The sequence below is a fragment of the Sceloporus occidentalis genome, unplaced genomic scaffold (assembly GCF_023333645.1).
Source record: "Sceloporus occidentalis isolate IW3139 unplaced genomic scaffold, rSceOcc1.0.p SCAF_9, whole genome shotgun sequence".
NCBI classification, from domain to species: Eukaryota; Metazoa; Chordata; class Lepidosauria; order Squamata; family Phrynosomatidae; genus Sceloporus; species Sceloporus occidentalis.
Genome location: NW_028316989.1, coordinates 33238202 through 33259046, shown reverse-complemented (window position 1 = coordinate 33259046; position 20845 = coordinate 33238202). Strand labels below are relative to the sequence as shown.

The following is a 20845-nucleotide window of genomic DNA, read 5'->3' as shown; positions in this document are numbered from 1 at the left end:
ACCAGGACTGGTTGACCTTGGTCAAGTCACATGCTCTCAGCGTCAGATGATGGCAATGGCGAACTTCCTCTGACCAAATCTTGCCAAGAAAACCCCATGATACGTTTTTAAAAAGTAGCAGTTTACTTTCCTGTTTTTCAAAAGCAACAAGATTTGTTCAGAGGAGGTTTGCCATTGCCTTCCCCTGAGACTGAGAGAGTGTGACCCAGTGGGTGCTCAAAGTCACCCAGTAGGTTTGGGCCGCCACAAGTCAACCATGTAAACCCACTGGGTGACCCTTGGGCAAGTAACACTCTCTCAGCCTCAGTGGATGGCAAAGGCAAACCCTTGCTGAAGAAACTTGCCAAGAAAACAACTCTCCACTCGCACTATTGAGGTCACTGAAATCTCTTTGAAAACTGGCAATGCAAGGCAGGAACAAACTTCTGGGGTAAATCCTAGCCCACAAAAGTAGGATTAGAAGTAGGATCACCACTCACCTCTTGAAGTCTGCCTCCCCTCTCTCTCTCTCACTGTCCAAACCTCTTGCTGGGTTTGATGTCTGCAGTGGGGCGCAATCTGGCCAAGGACAGGTGGTTCTCTCTCCTCCAAAGTCCTCTCAGGTTGTTCATCTCACCACTCAAACCCCTTCTGGGATTGGTGACTGCGGTGTGGCGCCATTTGGTTAAGGACAGCTTCTGAACTGTCTCTCCCCGCCTGGCTTTGTTTCTGCCTTTAGAATGTCAAAAGGATAGAACAAGACTAAAGAAAACATAGCTGTTTTTGCAAGTAGTTGCCAAAGCAGGAGAGAACAGACCATGAATATAAGAATAGAATAAATATGAGAAGAAATATTAAAGTCTTTAAGGCAAAGTCATGGAAGGAGGAGAAAAGGAAAAACACAGCCTACTCAAAGCCAAGCAGGAAAAAGACTGAGGGATGATGGAGGCTGCTCTCTCTGGTGGTGACTCCTTCAAGTTTGTTTTTCCTGCCTATTTCAGAGCAAGAGATGGAATCAACCCATGTTATAGGATGTTTCCACCTCCATCACTGGAAAAAAGCATATATATAACACAAACTGTGGAATAAATACTGTGAGATAGAATTTTATATTGACAGGTTATGGTTAAAGGAGTATGAAACTAAATGTGATTCTTATATTTTTAGATGATACAGTAATAATGCAAGTTGGAAACTGATATTTTAAAATTTATTTACATTTTTTCTTCTTCTCTTTCAATGTCTTGTTACGTTACCTATTTTTATATATTGCAAGCCGTTACTGCTCCTTAAAGATTCCAGAAGGGACGCAGTGTTAGCTTTTCACAGTAAAAATGGCAATATCTTGTGATCCATGAAAACTTTAAAAGGGAAACTCTGCCCCATGAATGTTTATGCCACAATATATTTGGGAGTTTTCTTGTCATTTCTAGAATGAAGTGACAGGAGAAGGAATAGCTCTGAATATTCAGGAGAATATTCTGAAGAAGCGCTGAATATTCAGGTTTTTCTTTGCAGCTGAAGGCACCAAATCCTGCCCGATCTTAGAAGCTAAGCAGGGCAAGCCCTAGTTGTTGCTTGAGTGGGAGACCATCACCAGGCTGTATTGGAGAGGAAGGAACAAGCAAAACCAAGCCTCAATGTTCCTTTCCCAACAGAACCCTACAAAATTTGTGGGTGCATCCACACGGCAGACAATCCAGTCTGACACCATTTTAACCACCACAGCTCAATGCTATGGAATCCTGGGATTTGTAATTAGTTGTGACATGATAGCCCTGTTTGAATTTTTGGAGGGGTGTCTTATCAGCAACCAAACCCTCCCTTAATTTGTTCCCAGGCCTGCCTGAGGCCTAGTCAACTCGCCGTTCGCCCCTGGAGTGCAGCTGCGCTGGTTAATAATCAGTACTATGGAGGGGGGGGGATTTGACAGAACGCTGTGCCGCACGAAGGCCCTTCTGGAACAACAGGAGAGCAACAAGAAAAGAACGAGAGGCAGGAAATACCAGTCTTTATTCTGAAGCATATCATCTCCTGGCCGGAGGACAAAGATAAGAGACCAGATACTTCCGCAGAGAAAAAAACGGGCGGGCGCAAACCCGGGCACAAGGGAAATAAATAAAGCCAGATTTCCCTCAATGTGAAACAGTCTCTTTTAAGTTGGTCTTCTAATATTATGCTAGTGTCCATTTTAATTCAATATCCTAGCACGTGATTACCAATTGGGTTTCCAAAAAGTCTCATTGTCAACCAATCTTTTAGTCTAGTATGGCCAAGTACTGCCATTTGTTTTAGTAGGTCCCCAAATCTACAACAGCTTATGCTACAAACCGACTATAATTCGTTGGGTTTGACCAGCACAAAACAGGCAAGACCAAAGTGGGATGAGCAAATATTGAAAATGAGGATTTGTTTGCTTTGGCTCAAATGTTTGCATGGCACTGCACAGGCTCTTCTTTGCCTGGCTTCCAGGGAAATGGGGTAATGCAGAATTGGGCTGAATTTAGTGGAATGTGACAAGCTGAGGAGGGAAAGAAACACAAGGAGCATCTTCCAAACCTCCATTCTTCTTCTCACTGTTGGTGGGGCCTACAGAGAGAGAGAGTCTTTCCTATACAGTAGTTGCCAAACCCACTTGTTTTACAGTATTTAGTCTATAATATATAAATCAACCTCCCAGGAATGCAGCACAACAGGAGGGCAGTAACATATCAGGGCTGGAATCCTGTATAGCTCAACATAACACAGTAGTTCATATTGAACTATGCTACACTTGGGCATTCACCACCCACTAGACTTACTATAGAGTTGCTGCAGCCTCCCCATAGCCTGATTTTGGGGAAGGGGGAGCATTCAAAGATATAGCCATGTTAGTCTGTAGAATCAGAGATGTAGAGAGATCTTGTAGCACCACTGAGACTGCGTCTGTCTGAGAGTTGCATCTGAGGAAGTAGACTTTAGTCTACAAAAGCTCATGCTGCCAACTTCTTTCAGTTAGTCTCAAAGGTGCTGTGAGATCTCTACATCTTTGGGGGGAAGGGGTTAGGCAAGCATCTGGCTAGGTCCCCATAGCAAGACACAAAATGACAGCATCACCCTCTGGGGTTCGTCAGATCTTCTGAAGGCCTCAGTGGATAATGTAATCATTTTTTGTATGGGTCACCAGGGACACAGCCAGATGTTTATCTGATACATACACATGCCACCAGTCATGGAATGGCTGTGGGGCAGCACCTCTTTGCTAAGTCTGGAAGGGAGGATTTTGATTACTCTGGAGGTAAGAGAATACAGTTGTCCCTCCATATTCTCTAGGATTAGGGGAAGAAGACCCCCGTGAATATGGAAAAACCGCAAATAACAAAACCACTGTTTTTACCTGAGAGGACACCTCTCTAGGAATCTCTAGGTCCTCCAGTGCAACTCTGTGGTCAATGTCCAACATACACTGACCATAGAATGGCACTGGAGTAGCTACAAATGCTCTTTCAGTGCAACTTTTAGTTAAAGTTGACCACAGAGTTGCACCGGAGGACCTAGACAGTCCTAGAGATAACATATTAATGAAATCCGTGAATAATCAAAACCGCAAATATCAAATCCGCAAATATGGAGGGATGACTGTATTCGCTTCCACATTGACCCCCCCCCCCCACCAAAAAAAACCACATACAGATAGAATATGGACTTGCACCTGTGTCTACCATTAACAGGATGTCAACCCTTGTATATAAGGAAGGTGAACCTGAATTCTTCCACATGTAATCATGGTACCATGGCTGCTGTGACTTTGGAAAAAGTACCTGGGTTGCAGTTTGAGCTGCCAGAGAGCGCTAATGCAGAACTGGAGAACTCATGATCCTCTAAATGATGTCAAACTCTAAATCCTGTCAGTCTTTTCCAGCATAGACAAGGATGTGGGATAGTAGTTCATCAACATCTAAACCAGGAGTGGGAATAATCCAGCCCTCCAGAATGGGCTACTGCAGAGATTTCCTGCCTACTCTTTCCAATGCTTGCAGGGGCAGGCTAGGGTAAAGGCAAGAAGATTGGGAAACAATAGCTAACCACAGATGGGTGAGCCTGAATGAGTTGGACTTTTGACACAATGATCTGATGGGGTAGAAATCAGCTGGCATTTACGGAGGGTTCAGGCCAGGTTCTATTGATGCTAAGGGAGTCAGAGCAAGGGAAGAAAGACAAAAAGTCCCATATTAGAGCAGGCAGCAGGCTCGGAAAAGGAGCATCCCTTCGCCTGCAGACTGGTGTAAAGAGACGCTCTCGTTGGCTGAGATGAAGAGCACGGAGCCACGGCGGAGGGCCATTTCCGACACAGCTGCTGTGGAAGTGCCGACAGCAGTCCCTTGGACCACCAAGAGGATGCTAGCTGAGTCGATGGCGGAAACAAGGTATAACTTAATGGAAGAAGGAATCTGTAATAATAAAAAAGGAGAGGCATGTAGCTCAGAAAAGGAAGTGAAGTGTTCCTTGGGTTGTTCATTTACTGTATCCTTCAAGGGGAAAGCAATTATACCAGGCCCAGAACAAAGTGAGGAGCAGTGTCATTGGCCATGAAAGCCACTGGGTGACCTTGGGCAGGTCACACACTCTTAGCCTCAACAGAAGGCAATGGCAAACCTCCTTTGAATTAATCTTGCCAAGCAAAACCCATGATAGGCCCCTTTCAACAATGGCTCCTTTTCATCCTGGGGAGAAGTGACCAGTGGGGTCCCACAGGCTCTATCCTGGGCCCAGTGCTATTCAATAGCTTTATCAATGACTTGGATGACAGAACTGGGGGCATACTTATCAAATTTGCAGATCACACCAAATTAGGAAGAGTAGCTAATACCCCATAGCACAGGATTAAAATTCAAAATGAGCTGAATAGACTAGAAAGCTAGGCCTAAGGTAACAAAATGAATTTCAACATGGAGAAATGTAAGGTGGAAAATTTTCCACTTAGGGCAGAAAAATGAAATGCACAGATATAGGATGGGGGAGACCCAGCTGAATGAAACTCCCAGAAAGGGATCTGGGAGTCCAAGTAGACCACAAGTTGAACATGAGTCAACAGTGTGATGCGGCAGCTAAAAAGGCCAATCCGATTCCAGGCTGCATCAATAGAGGTATAGCGTCTGGATCAAGGGAAGTCATAGTGCCACTCTATTCTGCTCTGGTCAGGCCCCACCTGGAATATTGTGTTCAGTTCGGGACACCACAATTCAAAAAGGATGTGGAACGTGTCTAAAGGAGGGCAACTAAAATGGTGAAGGGCCTGGAAACCATGCCCTATGAGGAACAACTTAGGGAGCTGGGGATGTTTAGTCTGGAGAAGAGAAGGTTAAGAGCTGATATGATAGCCCTGTTTAAATACTTAAAGGGATGTCATATTGAGGAGGGTGCAAGCTTGTTTTCTGCTGCTCCAGAGACTAAGGCGGGTTATAGACCGCCAATTTGGGGCAGGCTGCACCCGCCCCTTTCCCCGGTGTATCAGGGCCTCAGTGGCCAGAACGGCAGCCGCTGAGGCCCCGATCCACTGCTTTTCAGGCTGTGGGGAAGCAGCAAAACGCCGCTTCCCCGCAGCCTGAAAAGGGGTGTCCCTGGGGCTTCAAGCCCCAAGGACACCCCGCGGCGGCGGGGAGAAGGAGAAAGGGGCCGCTTGGCCCCTTTCTCCCTTGCTTCGCTGGGGGCAGCTGTCTGAAGGCTGCGCCCAACGAAGCAAAGAGCCGCCGCAAATCAGGAAGGAGCTCCGAAATGGAGCTCCTTCCTGGTCCGCGGAAAGGGCGCCCTAGGCGCCCTGGCACGGAGTGAGGACGTCACGTCTGTGCCGCCCCGTGTAGAGGCGGCGCAGCCGTGACGTCCTCATGACGACGGCCGTCTGGAACGGCCGCTGTCATTTTTTATGCGCAGAGCGCGTATTAGGGTTAGGGAGGTGCGGAAGCACCGCACCTCCCTAACCCTAGTACGCGCTCTGCGCATACTTTCATGGCGGTTTGTAACCCGCCTAAGACCTAGAACAACTGATGTAAGCTACAGGAAAAGAGATTCCACCTCAACATCCTGACAGTAAGGGCTGTTCAACAGTGGAACAAACTCCCTCGGAGTGTAATGGAGTCTCCTTCCTTAGAGGTTTTTAAGCAGAGGCTGGAAGGCCATCTCTCGGGGATGATTTGACTGAGAGTTCCTGCATGGTAGGGGGGTTGGACTGGATGGCCCTTGTGGTCTCTTCCAACTCTATGATTCTATGATAGCCTTAGGGTCACCATAAGTCAGAAAGGACTTGAAGACACACAAGACGTGTGCAAAATCCTCCATTCCTTTCACCTTCAGGAATGTGCTGAATAGTATTATTCAGTCAGCTGCCAGAAGATATGGCAATACTGAGAATGAAGCAACTGTAACACAGGGCACAATTATTTCCCCCCAAAATTTAAAAACACAGCAGTACACCTCTTGCACAAAACTTCCCTCCTGCACTCTGGGCCCTAAAGACCAATGCTATGATCAAACTATACAAATCCCTTGGAAGGCTGCACACATACTCTGCAAAAGATCAATCTTCTTTGCCCCCAAACCCGCTCTATGTGGCGTGGGAGACATTTCTGCCAGGTTTTCAAGTTTCCCTGGGGCCATTTTAAGCCCTGGAGAGACCTTTTTTTTAAGATCAGCAAGAGTGGAAGTAACTTTCTGTTCATTTCCCATTACAAAAAAAAAAAAAAAAAAAAAGGCCTCTCTCTGGCCTAAAATGGTGGTGGGGGACAAGGTGAAAGTGGCATCCTAGAGGACACTGGGAGGAATATGGGGCCATAAAAAAGCCCTGGGGACACATGTGGCCTACAGGCTGCACTTCACCTATCTCTGCTTTATAGTTACACAGCCTTCTTGCCTACTCTGGGAAAGGCATGCTGGTCATAGGCCTGTCATGCCAATCAGCAATGGGCTCCTTATGTCCTTCTACTGCAGGGTTGGAACTCATGCGCCCTTCCGATGTTGTTGGACTGCAAGTCCCAGCAGCCCTAAAAACTGTATCCAATGTGAAATAACTCATGGCGTTGCAATTCAACAACATTTGGGAGATTCATGGTTCCCATCCTTGATCTACTACAATTTCTGTCAGCTTTAGCTTGCACTGGATAAAGTGAGGGATTGCAGTCGAGCAACATCTGGAGGGCTATACATTCCCCATTCCTGCATTACCTGGTCAGAGGCTACCCTACCTCTTACTGATCTGTATCAGCTCCAGTATGCAACTGGATAACCTCCCCTCCAATAAATTAGACAAGTGGAAGCTAAATAATGGCCACATAAGATTAATTCCTACCATATCATCTAGGATTTTTCCATGGTCCTTGCCCTGGGAGTGAAACCAATGGAACCCCCCTCTGTGTGGATTCAACATCTCCAAAACATTTCCCCACAAAAACGCATCCAAGCTTATTGAGATTCTTTGAACCCAGGCCAGACTGCAAAATTTCATCACAATAACCAGTGCAGTAGAGTGGTGAGGACAACTTTCCCAATTGGGGTGCACTTCAGATGTGTTGAGCTACAATTCTCACTCTTCCCAGCCAGCATGGCCATCCCATTAAAGTCTGGGAATGATGGCTATTGTAGTCTAACACATCTCTGGAGGGGATCCCAGTTGGGAAGTTTTGTTTTATAGTATGTACAGTATTTAAGTTTGGTTTTATAGTATGTCAGAGCGTACGTCACCTCTATCCTCATGACAGAGAAGTCTGGAATGGGAGGATCGTAGAGGTAGATGCAAGGGTCCAGGCGACTCTGAACAGGAACCAAGAGCTTGGAGCTGCTAGGAGCCGGGGTGTAGTTCAGCATTTCACACAGGGTGATGACATCGATGTACTTGGGTGTCAGGCCTGCTCGCACAGTGTTGTCGGAACATGCCATGCACTCAATACAGTCTGTGGAACAGAAATAGCAGTCACCTTATGCGGGGATCCCCTCCTGGGGACAAAGAAGGCTTCTTTTATGGCATGAATGAAGAAAGTGTGACCCAAAGGCCTTTTACAGCCCAGAATCCCTGCAGGGTTCAACCTTTTCTTCTCATTTTTTTGCCCCTGAATACCCTCTAGGCTCTTGGGGTCATTTCCATCCTATTTTTGCCCCTCTCATGGGCCATTTAGGCTGAGAAGAGGCCTTTTTCTAAAATAGGAAGTGAGCAGGATATGTGTTCCATTCCTTCCTTGTTACTAATTGACCAGGGGGACACAAAATATATATCAGAAACATCACTTACCACTAGAAGGTATTTGGGGCAAAACAATTGTTCTATGTGGGTGAGATGTGGAGGGGGGGCAGCCCTCCACAGCCTCCCTGGGTACCCCAGCTGTTCTACAAAATGCATCTTGGTTCCACTCACTCCAGTGCAGCTCTCAAAAAAAAAACATTTTCCCTCCTTTATTAAACTATGTATTTGAGGTTACGGACTACCTTTACCCACTTGTCCTCCAGATGGTTTGGGCCAGATGGAGTTGCCCACCAAAACACCTGGAGGGCACCACAGCAATGGGTAAAAAATGGACAATGAGATGTTTTTCTCCTCCTCTTACTCAAGCTCTGAATATGCACATAGAATCATGGAGCTGGAAGAGACCACAAGGGCCATCCGGACCAAACCCCTTCTGCCATGCAGGAACTCACAATCTAAGCATCCCTGACAGATGGCCATCCAACCTCTGCTTAAAGACCTCCAAGGAAGGAGACTCCTTGGAGGTGGAATCTCTTTTCCTGTAACTTGCATCCATTGTTCCAGGTCCTAGTCTCTGGAGCAGCAGAAAACAAGCTTGCTCCATCCTCAATATGACATCCCTTCAAATACTTAAACAGGGCTATCATAATACCTCTTAACCTTCTCTTCCCCAAGTTAAACATACCCAGCTCCCTAAGACACTCCTCATAGGGCATGGTTTCTAGACCCTTCACCATTTTGGTTGCTCTCCTCTGGACATACTTCAGTTCCTCAATATCCCTTTTGAATTGTGGTGCCCAGAACTAAAGACAGTTATAGCAATAGCAGCTTCATTTATATACCGCTTCATACTGCCTAAGCAGCTTTTAACCGTTTTACAACTGTAAATTATTCCAGGTGAGGCCTGACCAAAGCAGAATAGAGTGGCACTATTACTTTATCTAGACCAGTGGTGGCGAACCTATGGTTCCAGTGCTAGAAGTGGCACTCGGAGCCCTCTCTGTGGGTACACATGCCATCACCTCAACACAGAGTTCACCAGAGTTTGTTACTAGAAAGTCAGAGGGACATGGCACTTTGCGATAAATAAGTGGGGTTTGGGTTGCAGTTTGGGCACTCAGTCTCTAAAATGTTTGCCAACACTGATCTAGACACTATACTTCAATTGATGCAGCCTAGAGTCGCATTCACCTTTTTAGCTACCACCTCATACTATTGACTCATGTTCAACTTGTGGTCTACTAGGGCTCCTAGATCCCTTTCACAAAGAGTCTTGTTAAACCAGGTGTCCTTCATCCTATATCTATGCATTTCATTTTTCCGCCCTAAATGCAGTACCTTACATTTCTCCCTGTTGAAATTCATTTTGTTTGTTTTGGCCCAGTTTTTTAATCTATTAAAGTCATTTTGAATTTTGATCCTGTCCTCTGGGATATTAGCTACTCCTCCTAATTTGGTGTCATCTGGAAATTTAATAAGCATGCCCCCTATTCTTTTGTCCAAGTTGTTGATAAAGATGTTGAATAGCACTGGGCCCAGGACAGAATCCTGTGGCAACCCACTGGGAATGCGGTGGATATAGCATATCTTGATTTCAATAAGGTCTTTGACAAGGTTCCCCATGACATTCTTGCAAACAAGGTAGTAAAACACAATGAAACATGGGAAAGAATGTATGTAGCCAGGCCCAGCCACCCCATCAGTTTGATATCTTCCCAACAACACAGGTATTATCAAAATCCCTGTTAAAATGGAATAGGGCAGCAGCAGAGGCAGTGGCAAATGCAGCAGTCCACAAATAATAAAATCTGCAGATGCTTAACCATCAAACATGGAGGGATGACTGTACTTCTAACTATGGCTGCAGAGTTAAACCACGGACTTCACTGCCACAAAACCATATCTTTGTCTAGGACAGCTGCCTCCTAATGTAGTGGTGTCTCCTTCCTCTGAGGTTTTTAAACAGAGGCTGGATGGCCATATGTCAGGAGAGTTTTGATTGTGTATTCCTGTATGGCAGAACTGGGTTGGCTTGGATGTCCCTTGTAGTCCCTTCTAGTTCTATGAGTCTTTAAAATGCACACAATGCTGTTATATTTCTCCTTCCAAATAAGCATAAACTCACCTCCGTAGAGGTAGGCGTGAGGTTCGTTGGCTCCCAGAAACATGCATTCTCCCGGCTTTAGTTTCACTAGGTTCAAGAAATAGATGGCGAAGCAGCCGATGTCTCCGGGGTATTGGGAGTGGAGTTTGAGAAGAAGTTCACCGCAGCTGGCTGAGGTATCTTTCCCTGCAGCTGCTGTGGATCAGAAGCATATGGAGAAAGAGAGCCTAGTAAGTAATGGATGCAGTGTTTCCTCTCACCACTATTGTTGGATCCCATCACATTTGGGTCCTGATTCACTCATGTCCCAGTCAGAGCAGGTTCAGAGATTACAAAAATTAAACCAAGCCATATGGGTCACTACAGAACAAAAAAGCATCTGAGGAAGTAGACTGAAGCCTACCAAAGTTCATGCTGCCAGCTCCTTTCTTTCAGTTAATCTCAAAGGTGCTACAAGATCTAACACAGCTATATATCTGAATTCTACCACTAGAGAACAGTTAGTTTATGGATAACAAAGAAGTTGACTAAAGCAGAACATGAGTGAATGATGAATGCCAAAGAAGCTTGTATAAACACATACACACCCTTTGACTGATGGAAGCCAAAATCCCTCTCAGTTAGTAGTAGAATTGGTCCCCTAAGGTGATTCAGGACACTGCGCAATGGGCTGGCAGCAAGCCTATTCTCCACAGGGAGAGATCAAAAACACATGATCCTGCTAAAATCTATAAATATGTTCCTACACGCTCAAAGGTGTCATGAAAAATGTGATCAGGGCAGAAAATTGGTTTTTTTAACATTCTTCCAGTCCCAGTCCCACTATATTAGACTACAATTCCCATCTTCCCGACATGTCCAGTGGTGAGGGATGATAGGGCCCAGACACACCTTGGAAAGTTCTTTTGCACCTGTGCTGTTTATTATTTCTCTGCTACTTTCTGTTTCTTTTTTGAAAGCACAACTCCTTAGGCTTATGAAAAGAATAGCATAAAACCTCTCTCTTTCTCTCATCCCACCCTTTCAAAATGCCCTCCCCCCCCCCAAAAAAGGGAAGAAACTAACTAGAAACTGGTATTACATGACAATTGGATAAAGTGAGGCTTTACATACTTCTTCCTTTGCAGCTTCTGAAAACTCATTGGTGAGTCCAGACCCCCTCCCCAAATGGTTCTAAAGATTTCAGCCCATTTTTCAGCCAACTGTTCCCACCATAAAAACACAGTTGTTTGGGTCCCCTTGACCCCTACCACCACCCCCCAATGGGAAAATTGCCTAGGTTTTGGCTAAAACCTGGAACCATTTTATAATTTCTGGCTGTACCAGGAACAACGTTGTGGCCCACAAGATGTGAAATGACCCTTACCCACTTCACAGTTGCCCATGCCAGGGTTACATCAACAAAGCAACATCACTCTTTCTTGGTACACTGCTTCTGAAATGTAATTTTGTTCCACTCTAACCACTTCTCCCAAGTAACTTTTGTTCTTGTATGCCTTCAAGGTGTTTCTGACTTACAGCAACTCTTGGCAGAAGCCCCCACCTTTCTGTCTAGTTGCAGAAAGCTATGATGAATGATCTCTGAGCTCACACAGAACCAACCTTCTTGGGAAATCCGCTTCACCAACATATTGAGCTGGTCCACAAAGACCTTCTTCTCGCTCTTCATCATTCTGGTAAAGCAGACACGCAAAGCAGCCGCCACACCCCGAGGATCATCACTCACGCTGCGCTCCAGCTGTTCTGCTGCCACGTTCCCAATCAGGGTCCGGAATTCAGGAACATCTGCAGGGAAAGCCAAAAGTCATGTTGGTTTTCTCCTATCGAGACCACCTCCAGACATGTGGGACTGCAGCACACATCATTTCCAAAGCAGCCTGGTCTTCAATGTATCTGGAGGGCACAAGACCTAGGTAACACATCCAGAAGGTTTTAGGTTCAGGAAAGGTGTTTTATGGCAGGGATGTGGAACATTGGACTGAAAGTCCCAGCAACCCTAGTCAGCAGATCCAACTGAGAGCAATCCCAAAAGCTGGAGTTCAACAACATCTGGCATGCAATACTTCTCTTCTAATGCCAATCACTTTAAACCAAATTTGATACTGGCAACCACTAATCCAATTTAATATCTGGGTTCAAGAACAGAAACATTCATCCAACAAGCCCCTATATATTAACCAACACCAGAGATTTTCTGAATTCCAGATGTTTTGAACTACAACTCTGATAACCTATCATTGTTCATCATGCTGGTTATGGCTTCAGGGAGTTGAAATCCAAACCCACTTTGACCTAATGAAAAATATTAGGCAAATAAAATTAAAAAATCTGCTATGCAGAGTATCACATATTCTTCTCTTAAACTCATATGAATTAGACACAATTAGCAAGAACTGACTGCTGCATCAGAGGAATGAAACGTCTCTTCTGATTAATTCAGCTACTTCCACTTCCACAAATGCATAAAATAAGAATACATTACAGTCTATATAGAAGAGTATCCACATTACAGCATTACACTCTTATAGAGCTGCTATTCCACTTTTACTGATCTGGCTGCCTCCTGTTGCATTCTGGAGTTTGTAGTTCGATGAGGTCTAAGAGTTCTCTGGCTGAGAATTCTAAATGCTCTTTCTTAAACTGAAAATCCCAGAATGGAACAGGAGGCAGTCAGAGCAGTCAAAGTGGAATAGCAGTGCTATAAGAACATAGTGCGGTAATCTAGCAAGTCTTTGCTGCCAAATCTTCCCAACAGTCACTTATTCAGCTTTCTATGCAATGTGCATTATACAGAAATCTCATCACCTACTGAGACCTCTTATGTTCATTGTTTGATGCTTAGTATAGAGTGTGACTTATTCACTTTCCCATGCACCCATGTAGTGGTCCTGTTTCATACTTACTCTGGAGGAAAGCCACAATTTCCTCAACAGGCCGGAAGCCACACATGCCCTCAAAGGGGGTGAGGGCAATTGCCATCTCCGGCTTGTGGTTGGCATCTGGATAGTGTTCTGGATATTGAGCATGAAGCTTTTCTGCCAATTCCTGGGAAGAGAAGAAGAAGGGCCAAAGTTCAGACCTATGACACTGTGCTTACACATAATCGCTTTTATTGCTCAACCTGTAATAGACCATGGAGACCAGAGGGAGCTTCATGAAACAACCAAGGATGGACAAATTAAGTCCAGGACAAGAACTTAGGTGCAAGGAATCTATGTTTCAGCTTCTGGATAACTCTGGAAGTAATTTCCTCTTCTTCAGTATGTTTATTGTACTAGCCAAAATCCATGACAATAAGCTTTAAAAATACACAAAACACTTAAGATAAAAGGTACAAGAGTGCAAATGCACAAAAGTCACCCCATAATTTGACATGCAGTGGCCAAAGGCATTGCTAATATAAAGATAAAAACCTTTCAAGCTGATGGTAAATTTCTAAGTGGCCTTCATAAAAATCAGTTTAATACTTTGTTACCATGGCAGTTTGTGGAAATTTTTATTTAACTCTCTCTTTCGGATCTTTTTTTGCAGCCAAGGGAAAAACGGCCAGTTTTACATGGTGTCACCCAAAGGAAATTGAACCAGTTCTGCAAGAGAGTTCCCACTGGAAGTTGTTTAAGAGCTTAGGAAAATACTGATTTGTTCTCTTTATCTATTGTAGTGTTCCAAAGGGGTAACTAACTGCCATCTCTCATTACAGTGTTTAAAAGTTGCTTTAAAGTACAGTCATTCCTTCCGATTCACGGGGGATCTGTTCTGGACGCCTCCGTGAATCTGAAAACTCACCAATATTGGTGGTGCCATGTATTTCAATGGCTGTGCGATGTGGATGCGCACACCATTGTGTTCCCTCCCTGCTCGCCGTCTGCAAAGAGCGAAGTCGCAGATCCCAAGGCCGCAACAAGTGAGAGACGACTATACTTACATTACCCATTGTATTGTCCATCTTGTTTTTAACACCGTGGGTGGGGAAGCTTAATACTGATTTTAAAATATCAGACTTGAATGCTTCTTATCAAAATGCCTGTAAAATGCCCTTAAAGGCGAACTCTCAAAAGCAACTATAAAAATTACTCTGGAACCCAAATAAGGTAACTGTGCTTCAGCTCATTATGCTACTTCTAATATGTTGTTTCATTATGCTCTTTGCAAAAAATATAGTACAAGTTGCTTGTAATTATGGTGCTGTTCCTATGTAGCTTGTAACTTCAGAGTTGTAAGTCAACAAGAAACTGAGTCAGAATTTATGAATGAGGACAATATTTTAATTTTACAGAGAAGTACATAACTAGGTAAACTGAAATCAATAGTTTTATTTGGTATTTATGGTAGGTAAAACACAAACTTGTTTATAGCTATTTCCAAATCTTTAGCACAATAGCAAAAGCATGTATGTATGTTTGTGTTAGACAACACCACACTGTGCGCTTGGCAAAATTACTTTTTTAGGTTACAGCTCCCAGAACCCTCCAGGATCAGCTCCGAAGAACACTCCAGACTACAGCTCCTAGACCCCCCAGGCAACTTATGCTGTTAAGAATGTTTGAGATGGAAGATGCATTGCAGCGATCAGGAATTCTACAGTTCAGGTATTATGAATCAAGAACAAGCCTGAGCGTTTCTCGCACAGCAACCAGAACCTATCCTGAATATTTGCACTCCATGAAGACAGCTTACCTTGGTGGGATGGGCTTGGATGGACAAGGCTGTGTTGACTGACAGCACTTTGAACAAGAACGGCAGCTGCCCTTGGAAAGTATCCTTCACCTTGGAGCCCAGGCACCCGGGGTTGTCTGCGATCCATTGCCCTAAGGTCTTTTGAGGGATGCGATTGTCTAGAATCACTGCATCTCCTTTGGGGTGAGTACCCATCCAAAGCTATAAGGAAAGAAAACAACACACACACACTGTGGTTGCATTGGTAGCTCTTTTCTACCAGACTGGGGCTGCAGTGCTGTATGGTTCAGCACAGCATACTAGATTCACACTCAGACCAATGCTAAGCTGAGTGATATACCACCCCTGACGTCTTGAACAGCACCTGAAACCCTTCATCTTACCCCTTCCCATAGTCCCTGCTTCATGGGAAGGGAGCAGAATTGTGGAAATGTCTGCTTATGTCCCACAGCCAGATGTGGAATGCAAAAGGGCGATGCATATGCTTGTGTATGTCCTTAACAGGATGCCAGCGTGGAAGAGTATTTCAGCACCCTCTAGACATGTGGGACTATAATCCCCATCATCCCCAGCAAATTGACATGGGTGATAAATGTTATCATGCAAACACAGTGCAATACAAAAGTATATTACTTCTAGTCCTGAGTCATCATCCATCATGACTCATAGTCATTGACAGACTCAGCTTCCATAAATTCATTGCTCTTTCAAAGCCATCCGTGTGAGCAGCCATCACTACATCTTGTGGCAATGAATGCCATAGTTTAACTATTTGCTACCTGAAGATATGCAGTTGGCCCTCCATATCTGTGGCTTTGACTTTTGCAGATTTGATTATTCACAGTGAATTTTTAATTGCAGTTTTTCCACTTTCATGGGGGTCCTGTGCGCTTAACCGCAGCGGATGTGGAGGTCCACTGTCCTTCCTTTTAGTTTCTCTGAATTTCCAGAATTAAGCTACAGCAAATGAACCAATGGGTTCTAGTATTACAAGAGAAGGGCGAAAAACTTCCCCTTATCCACTTTCTCCTCCTTGTGCACACAGAACCAGGAAAAGTTACTTTTCCATTTAACACCTTTTAGACTCTCTAACACTATGCCAGCTGAGGATTTCTGGGATTCTGGAACTAATATTTCTCTATCCTGTCTCCTCTTGCTCACTCCTTTTCACCATCCCAGTCTGCTAAACAGAAGGACAATGAAGAAAGGAAAAACTGACAGTGGCAAGTCCCGAAGACAGGGGTCAACAAGGGGAAACATCTACCTCGGCATACGGCTTATCTGCTTCGATCTGCACCATGGGATCATTGCTTGCTAGGAGTTTGGCCACTTCGCTCTCCTGGCCTAACTTGCCCCAGGCATAGTTCTGCACAGCACAGGAAAGAGGAAAGACTGAGAAAGGGGGGGGGGGGGAACACATAGAAAAAGGTTATTCTAGAATACAGCTTAGCCAGACAACATTGCCAGAATCAAACATATACCTTCCGACCATCCTGTTTTGGCAGGGATCATCAAATGTCCAAGTTTCTCTCTCCTCTGCTTACTTCCATTGCTGCAAACTGAGTCCAAAGTGCAAAAGTAACTTGGACTCCGTAAAATGCAATTCTGTTTTACGACTGTAGTAGTTTAATTCTGTTTTAATGTACCATGTTTGGATGCTTTTAATTGTACTTTTTTTTAATAAGCCACCCTGGGTCCCAGTTTTGAAGAAAGGGAGGAACATAAATACTAATAATACTGATAATAATAAACAGCAGAGGAGAGAGGATGGAGCAGATTTTTGCCACTTCCAGTAGGCTCAGGCAAAAGCAAACCGCTGCAGCATCTCCTAGTTTGGGTGATCTTCTACACTTATAACTTTTCCCATCTTGATCACACTTCCACATTAATAACTTTTCCTGTCTTGATATTGTTTGGCCACATGTGTCCTGCTTTTCATCATGTTTCATACAAACATCAACCGACAGCTTCATCACTGATGCAGAAACTCCTTATATTTTGACTCTTTCCTACAAGGAAAGAGGGTAGCTTTTCTTCATCCTTGCTAAGCTCTTGCTGAAAGCATATTGGTTTTGCAACTCAAAATACAGGCCCAATTCCTATGTAATGTAGGAGACTTGCAGGGTTTTGCCCACAATGTACCAGAGACTGGCACCCGATTTATGCCCACTGCTGGCAACTGTTTCTTCTTTTCGGGATCCTTGCAGTGGATTGGTAACCAACGGCTTATGGACCAGCACATGGATCACTACTGAGTAGCACTGATCTAGAAGTAGGAAAAATGGGGAAAGTTCCATTTCCAAGTGATGCAGAAATCCTACTGAATGTACAAGCTGGATCTAGTGCTCAGAATCTCAGGAGTAAGGTTACCCTGCTATCCTCCAAAGGTTTTCGACTGCTATTCTCATAAGCCCTAGCCAATGTGGGCAATGGCCATAGATTATGGAAGTTTTAGTCTAAAACATCTAGAAGGTACTCTTGCATTGCCGTTGTTGTGTGCCTTCAAGTAATTTCCGACTCATGGCGACCCTGAGATGATCCTATCATGGGGTTTTCTTGGCAAGTTTTGTTCAGAGGGAGCTTGCCTTTGCATTTCTTTGAGGCTGAGAGACTGTGACTTGCCTAAGGTCACCCAATGGGCTTCGAGGCCGAGCGGGGAATCGAACCCTGGTCTCCAGAGTTGTAGTCCAGCACTCAAACCATTACACCCCACTAGCTCTTTGCTGCTATTGTGTGCCTCCAAGTCATTTTTGACTTACGGTGAACCCAAGGAAAGTTTCTTCAGAAGGTGTTTGCCGTTGCCGTCCTCTGAGACTGAGAGAGTGTGACTTTCCCAAGGTCATCCAGTGGGCTTCATGGATGAGCTGGGCATCGAACCCTACTCTTGAGTTCAACACTCAAACCACTTACACCACACCGACTCTTGGTTACCGTTGTGTGTCTCTGAGTCATTTTGGACTTGAGTTGACCCTTAGGGGAACCTATCACGGGGTTTTCTTAGCAAGGTTTCTTCCGAGGAGGTTTGCCATTGCTTTCCCCTGAGAGAGTGTGACTTGCCCAAGGTCACTCTTCGGCACCGTTGATCCCCCTTCAGATGACCTGAACCTCAAAAGGGTCCATTTAGCACAAGCACAAATCAAATATAGCTTTCATCCCAGAATATCCAACTTGGCACTGATATGCCCAGTCATCTCTTGTCCATTTTGATATTTTCTACCAATATCTCATGGCCATATTTTATTAGATATAGAGAAGGGGCAAAGGAGAAGCAGTGTAAGGTTATGACGGATGTGGTCCCAGAATGGTGGGAATACTTGGTTTACTATAAATAGTCGGAGCCTTTTAAAATCCATCATCACATGCCAGGCCATGTCCAGCTTGGGAATGCTAGAAATCTCCAAGTAAGCTTGCATGCCCCCTGAAGGCTCCAAACACACACACAACAGTGGCATTTAAATAACCTTTCCATGGTCCAAAACACACTCCAGGAATAATCCAGTTTGAGACCACTTTCACTGCTTTGGCTCAATGCTAGGAAATTCTGAGGACTGTCGTTTTGCAAGACACTCAGCCTTCTCTGTCAGAGAGAGCTCTAGCACCATAACAAACTACAGTCCCCAGAATTCCCTAGCACTGAGCCAGGGCAGTGAAAGCAGTCACAAACTGGGTTATTTCTGCAGTGTGTTTTGGAGCCACAGCTCCAGCTTTCAATGGAGAGATCAGCCTCTCTTTTGGATTTGTTACCTTTATACCTTGACTTTCATAGAATCATAGTTGGAAGAGACCGCAAGGGCCATCCAGTCCAACCCCATTCAGCCATGCAGGAACTCTCAATCAAAGCATCCCTGACAGATGGCCATCCAGCCTCTGCTTAAAGACCTCCAAAGAAGGAGACTCCACCACACTCCAATATTATATATTCCACTGTCAAACAGCCCTTACTGTCAGGAAGCTCCTCCTAATGTTGAGGTGGAATCTCTTTCCCTGGAGCTTGCATCCATTGCTCCATTGGGTCCTAGTCTCTGGAGCAGCAGAAAACAAGCTTGCTCCTCCTCAATATGACATCCCTTCAAGTATTTAAACAGAGCTTTCATACCAACTCTTCATCTTCCCTTCTCCAGGCTAAACACCACCACATCCCTCAGTCCTTCCTCATAGGACATGGTTTCCACGCCCTTCGCCATTTTAGCTGCCCTCCTTTGGACACGCTCCAGTTTCTCAACATCCTTTCTGAATTGTGGTGCCCAGAACTGGATACAATATTCCAGGTGGGGCCTGACCAGAGCAGAATATAGTGGGACTATTACTTCCCTTGATCCAGACACTATACTTCTATTGATGCAGCCTGGAATCGCATTGGCCTTTTTAGCTGCCGCATCGCACTGTTGACTCATGTTCAACTTGTGGTCTACTTGGACTCCCAGATCCCTTTCACATGTAGTTTCATTCATTTTTCATGTTGAATTTCATTTTGTTAGCTTTGGCCCAGCTTCCAAGTCTATTCATGTCATTTTGAATCTTGATCCTGTCCTCAGGGGTATTAGCTATTCCTCCTAATTTGGTGTCATCTGCAAATTTGATGAGTATGCCCCCAATTCTGTCATCCAAGTCATTGATAAAGATGTTGAATAGCACTGGGCCCAGGACAGAGCCCCACTGGTCACTTCTTCCCAAAATGAGAACTCCAAGGAGGCCCCTTTAAACTGCCCTGGCTTAATGCTAGGGAATGCTGGGAACTGTAGTTCATTGTGGCAGAGAAGGCTCAATGGCTCACAAACACTACAGTTCCAAGGATCCCCTTGCATTGAACCAAGGCAGTGAAAGCAGCCTCAAACTGGGTTGTTTCTGCGGCGTGCTTTGGGCCAAGCTCTGCACGTGGTTCCCTCCTAAACAAAGCAATGGGGTTAAAAGGGTTTGTATGACTACAACTCCCATCATCCCCCCTCGATTTCAGAGGGAGCCCCTCTCCCTGGGCTCCGAAGGCTCACCTCGCAGCTCTGCCATCCTTAACCCAGGGCCTTCTTCTTCTCCTCCTCCTCCTCCTCCTTCTTTTTTTCCCGGCCGGCAGAAGGAGAGGCTGATCTCCCGACAGGCTCCGCGGCCGAAGAGGACGCTGGGAAATGGAGTCCTCTAAGCCAGAGACAGGCCCCGCCCACTTTCTAAAGAGGGCTGGAAGACAGACAGAGAAAGAAGCCACTTGGGTCAATGAAGGAAGCAATCTATTTATTATTATTATTATTATTATTAATTGGCTTTTTCTTTTAAGGGCTTATCATTATTATAGTATTATTATTATTATTTTAAAGGCTTATTATATTTCTTTTATTTTTAAGGGCTTTTTGCTTAATGTTATTAATATTGGCTTTTTGTTTTAAGGGATTATTGTTATTATTATTATTATATTAATGGCCTTTGTTTTATGGGTTTAAATTATTATTGTTATTATTAATATTAGTTTTAAAGCCTTTTGTTTAAAGGGCTTATTGTTATTATTATTATTATATTTTAAGGGGTTTTTGTTTTAAGAGATTATTATTATTATTATTAAACCCTTTTATTTTAAGGGATTATTATATTATTATTTTATTTTTAAGGGCTTTAATTTTAAGGTATTATTATTATTATTATTATTATTAAGGGTTTTTGTTTTAAGGGATTATTATTATATTGTTTTAGGGGCCTATTATTATTATTATTATCATTATTATTACTTAAGGGCATTTTGGCTTTACACAAGGTTTGTCTGCACTGCAGAAATGATGCAGATTGACCCCACTTTAACCCCCCTGGCCCCATCCCACAGAACCCTGGGATTTGTAGTTTGCTGAGGCTCTGGGTCTCTTTGGCAGAATGGGATAAAGTCTCTTTCTGGGAGA

At 44.4% G+C, this 20845-nt stretch overlaps 1 protein-coding gene across 2 annotated transcripts; it reads right to left on the bottom strand.

Annotated features, from left to right (window-relative positions):
- Nucleotides 1-1974: 1974 nt before the first annotated feature.
- Nucleotides 1975-20056, bottom strand: MPI (mannose phosphate isomerase). 2 transcript variants are annotated; one of them, XM_089538642.1, is made up of 8 exons: nt 19958-20056; nt 16234-16361; nt 14970-15170; nt 13196-13337; nt 11895-12077; nt 10314-10487; nt 7693-7901; nt 1975-4409 (listed from the first exon to the last, which is right to left on the bottom strand). In XM_089538642.1, exons 1-8 carry the CDS (start codon nt 19971-19973, stop codon nt 4191-4193), a joined length of 1272 nt encoding a protein of 423 aa, XP_089394768.1. In that variant the 5' UTR covers nt 19974-20056; the 3' UTR covers nt 1975-4190. The 2 variants fall into 2 exon arrangements, with proteins under 2 accessions (XP_089394768.1, XP_089394769.1); XM_089538643.1 differs by having other exon boundaries at nt 16234-16335; nt 19958-20026.
- Between the last annotated feature and the right edge of the window lie 789 nt (nt 20057-20845).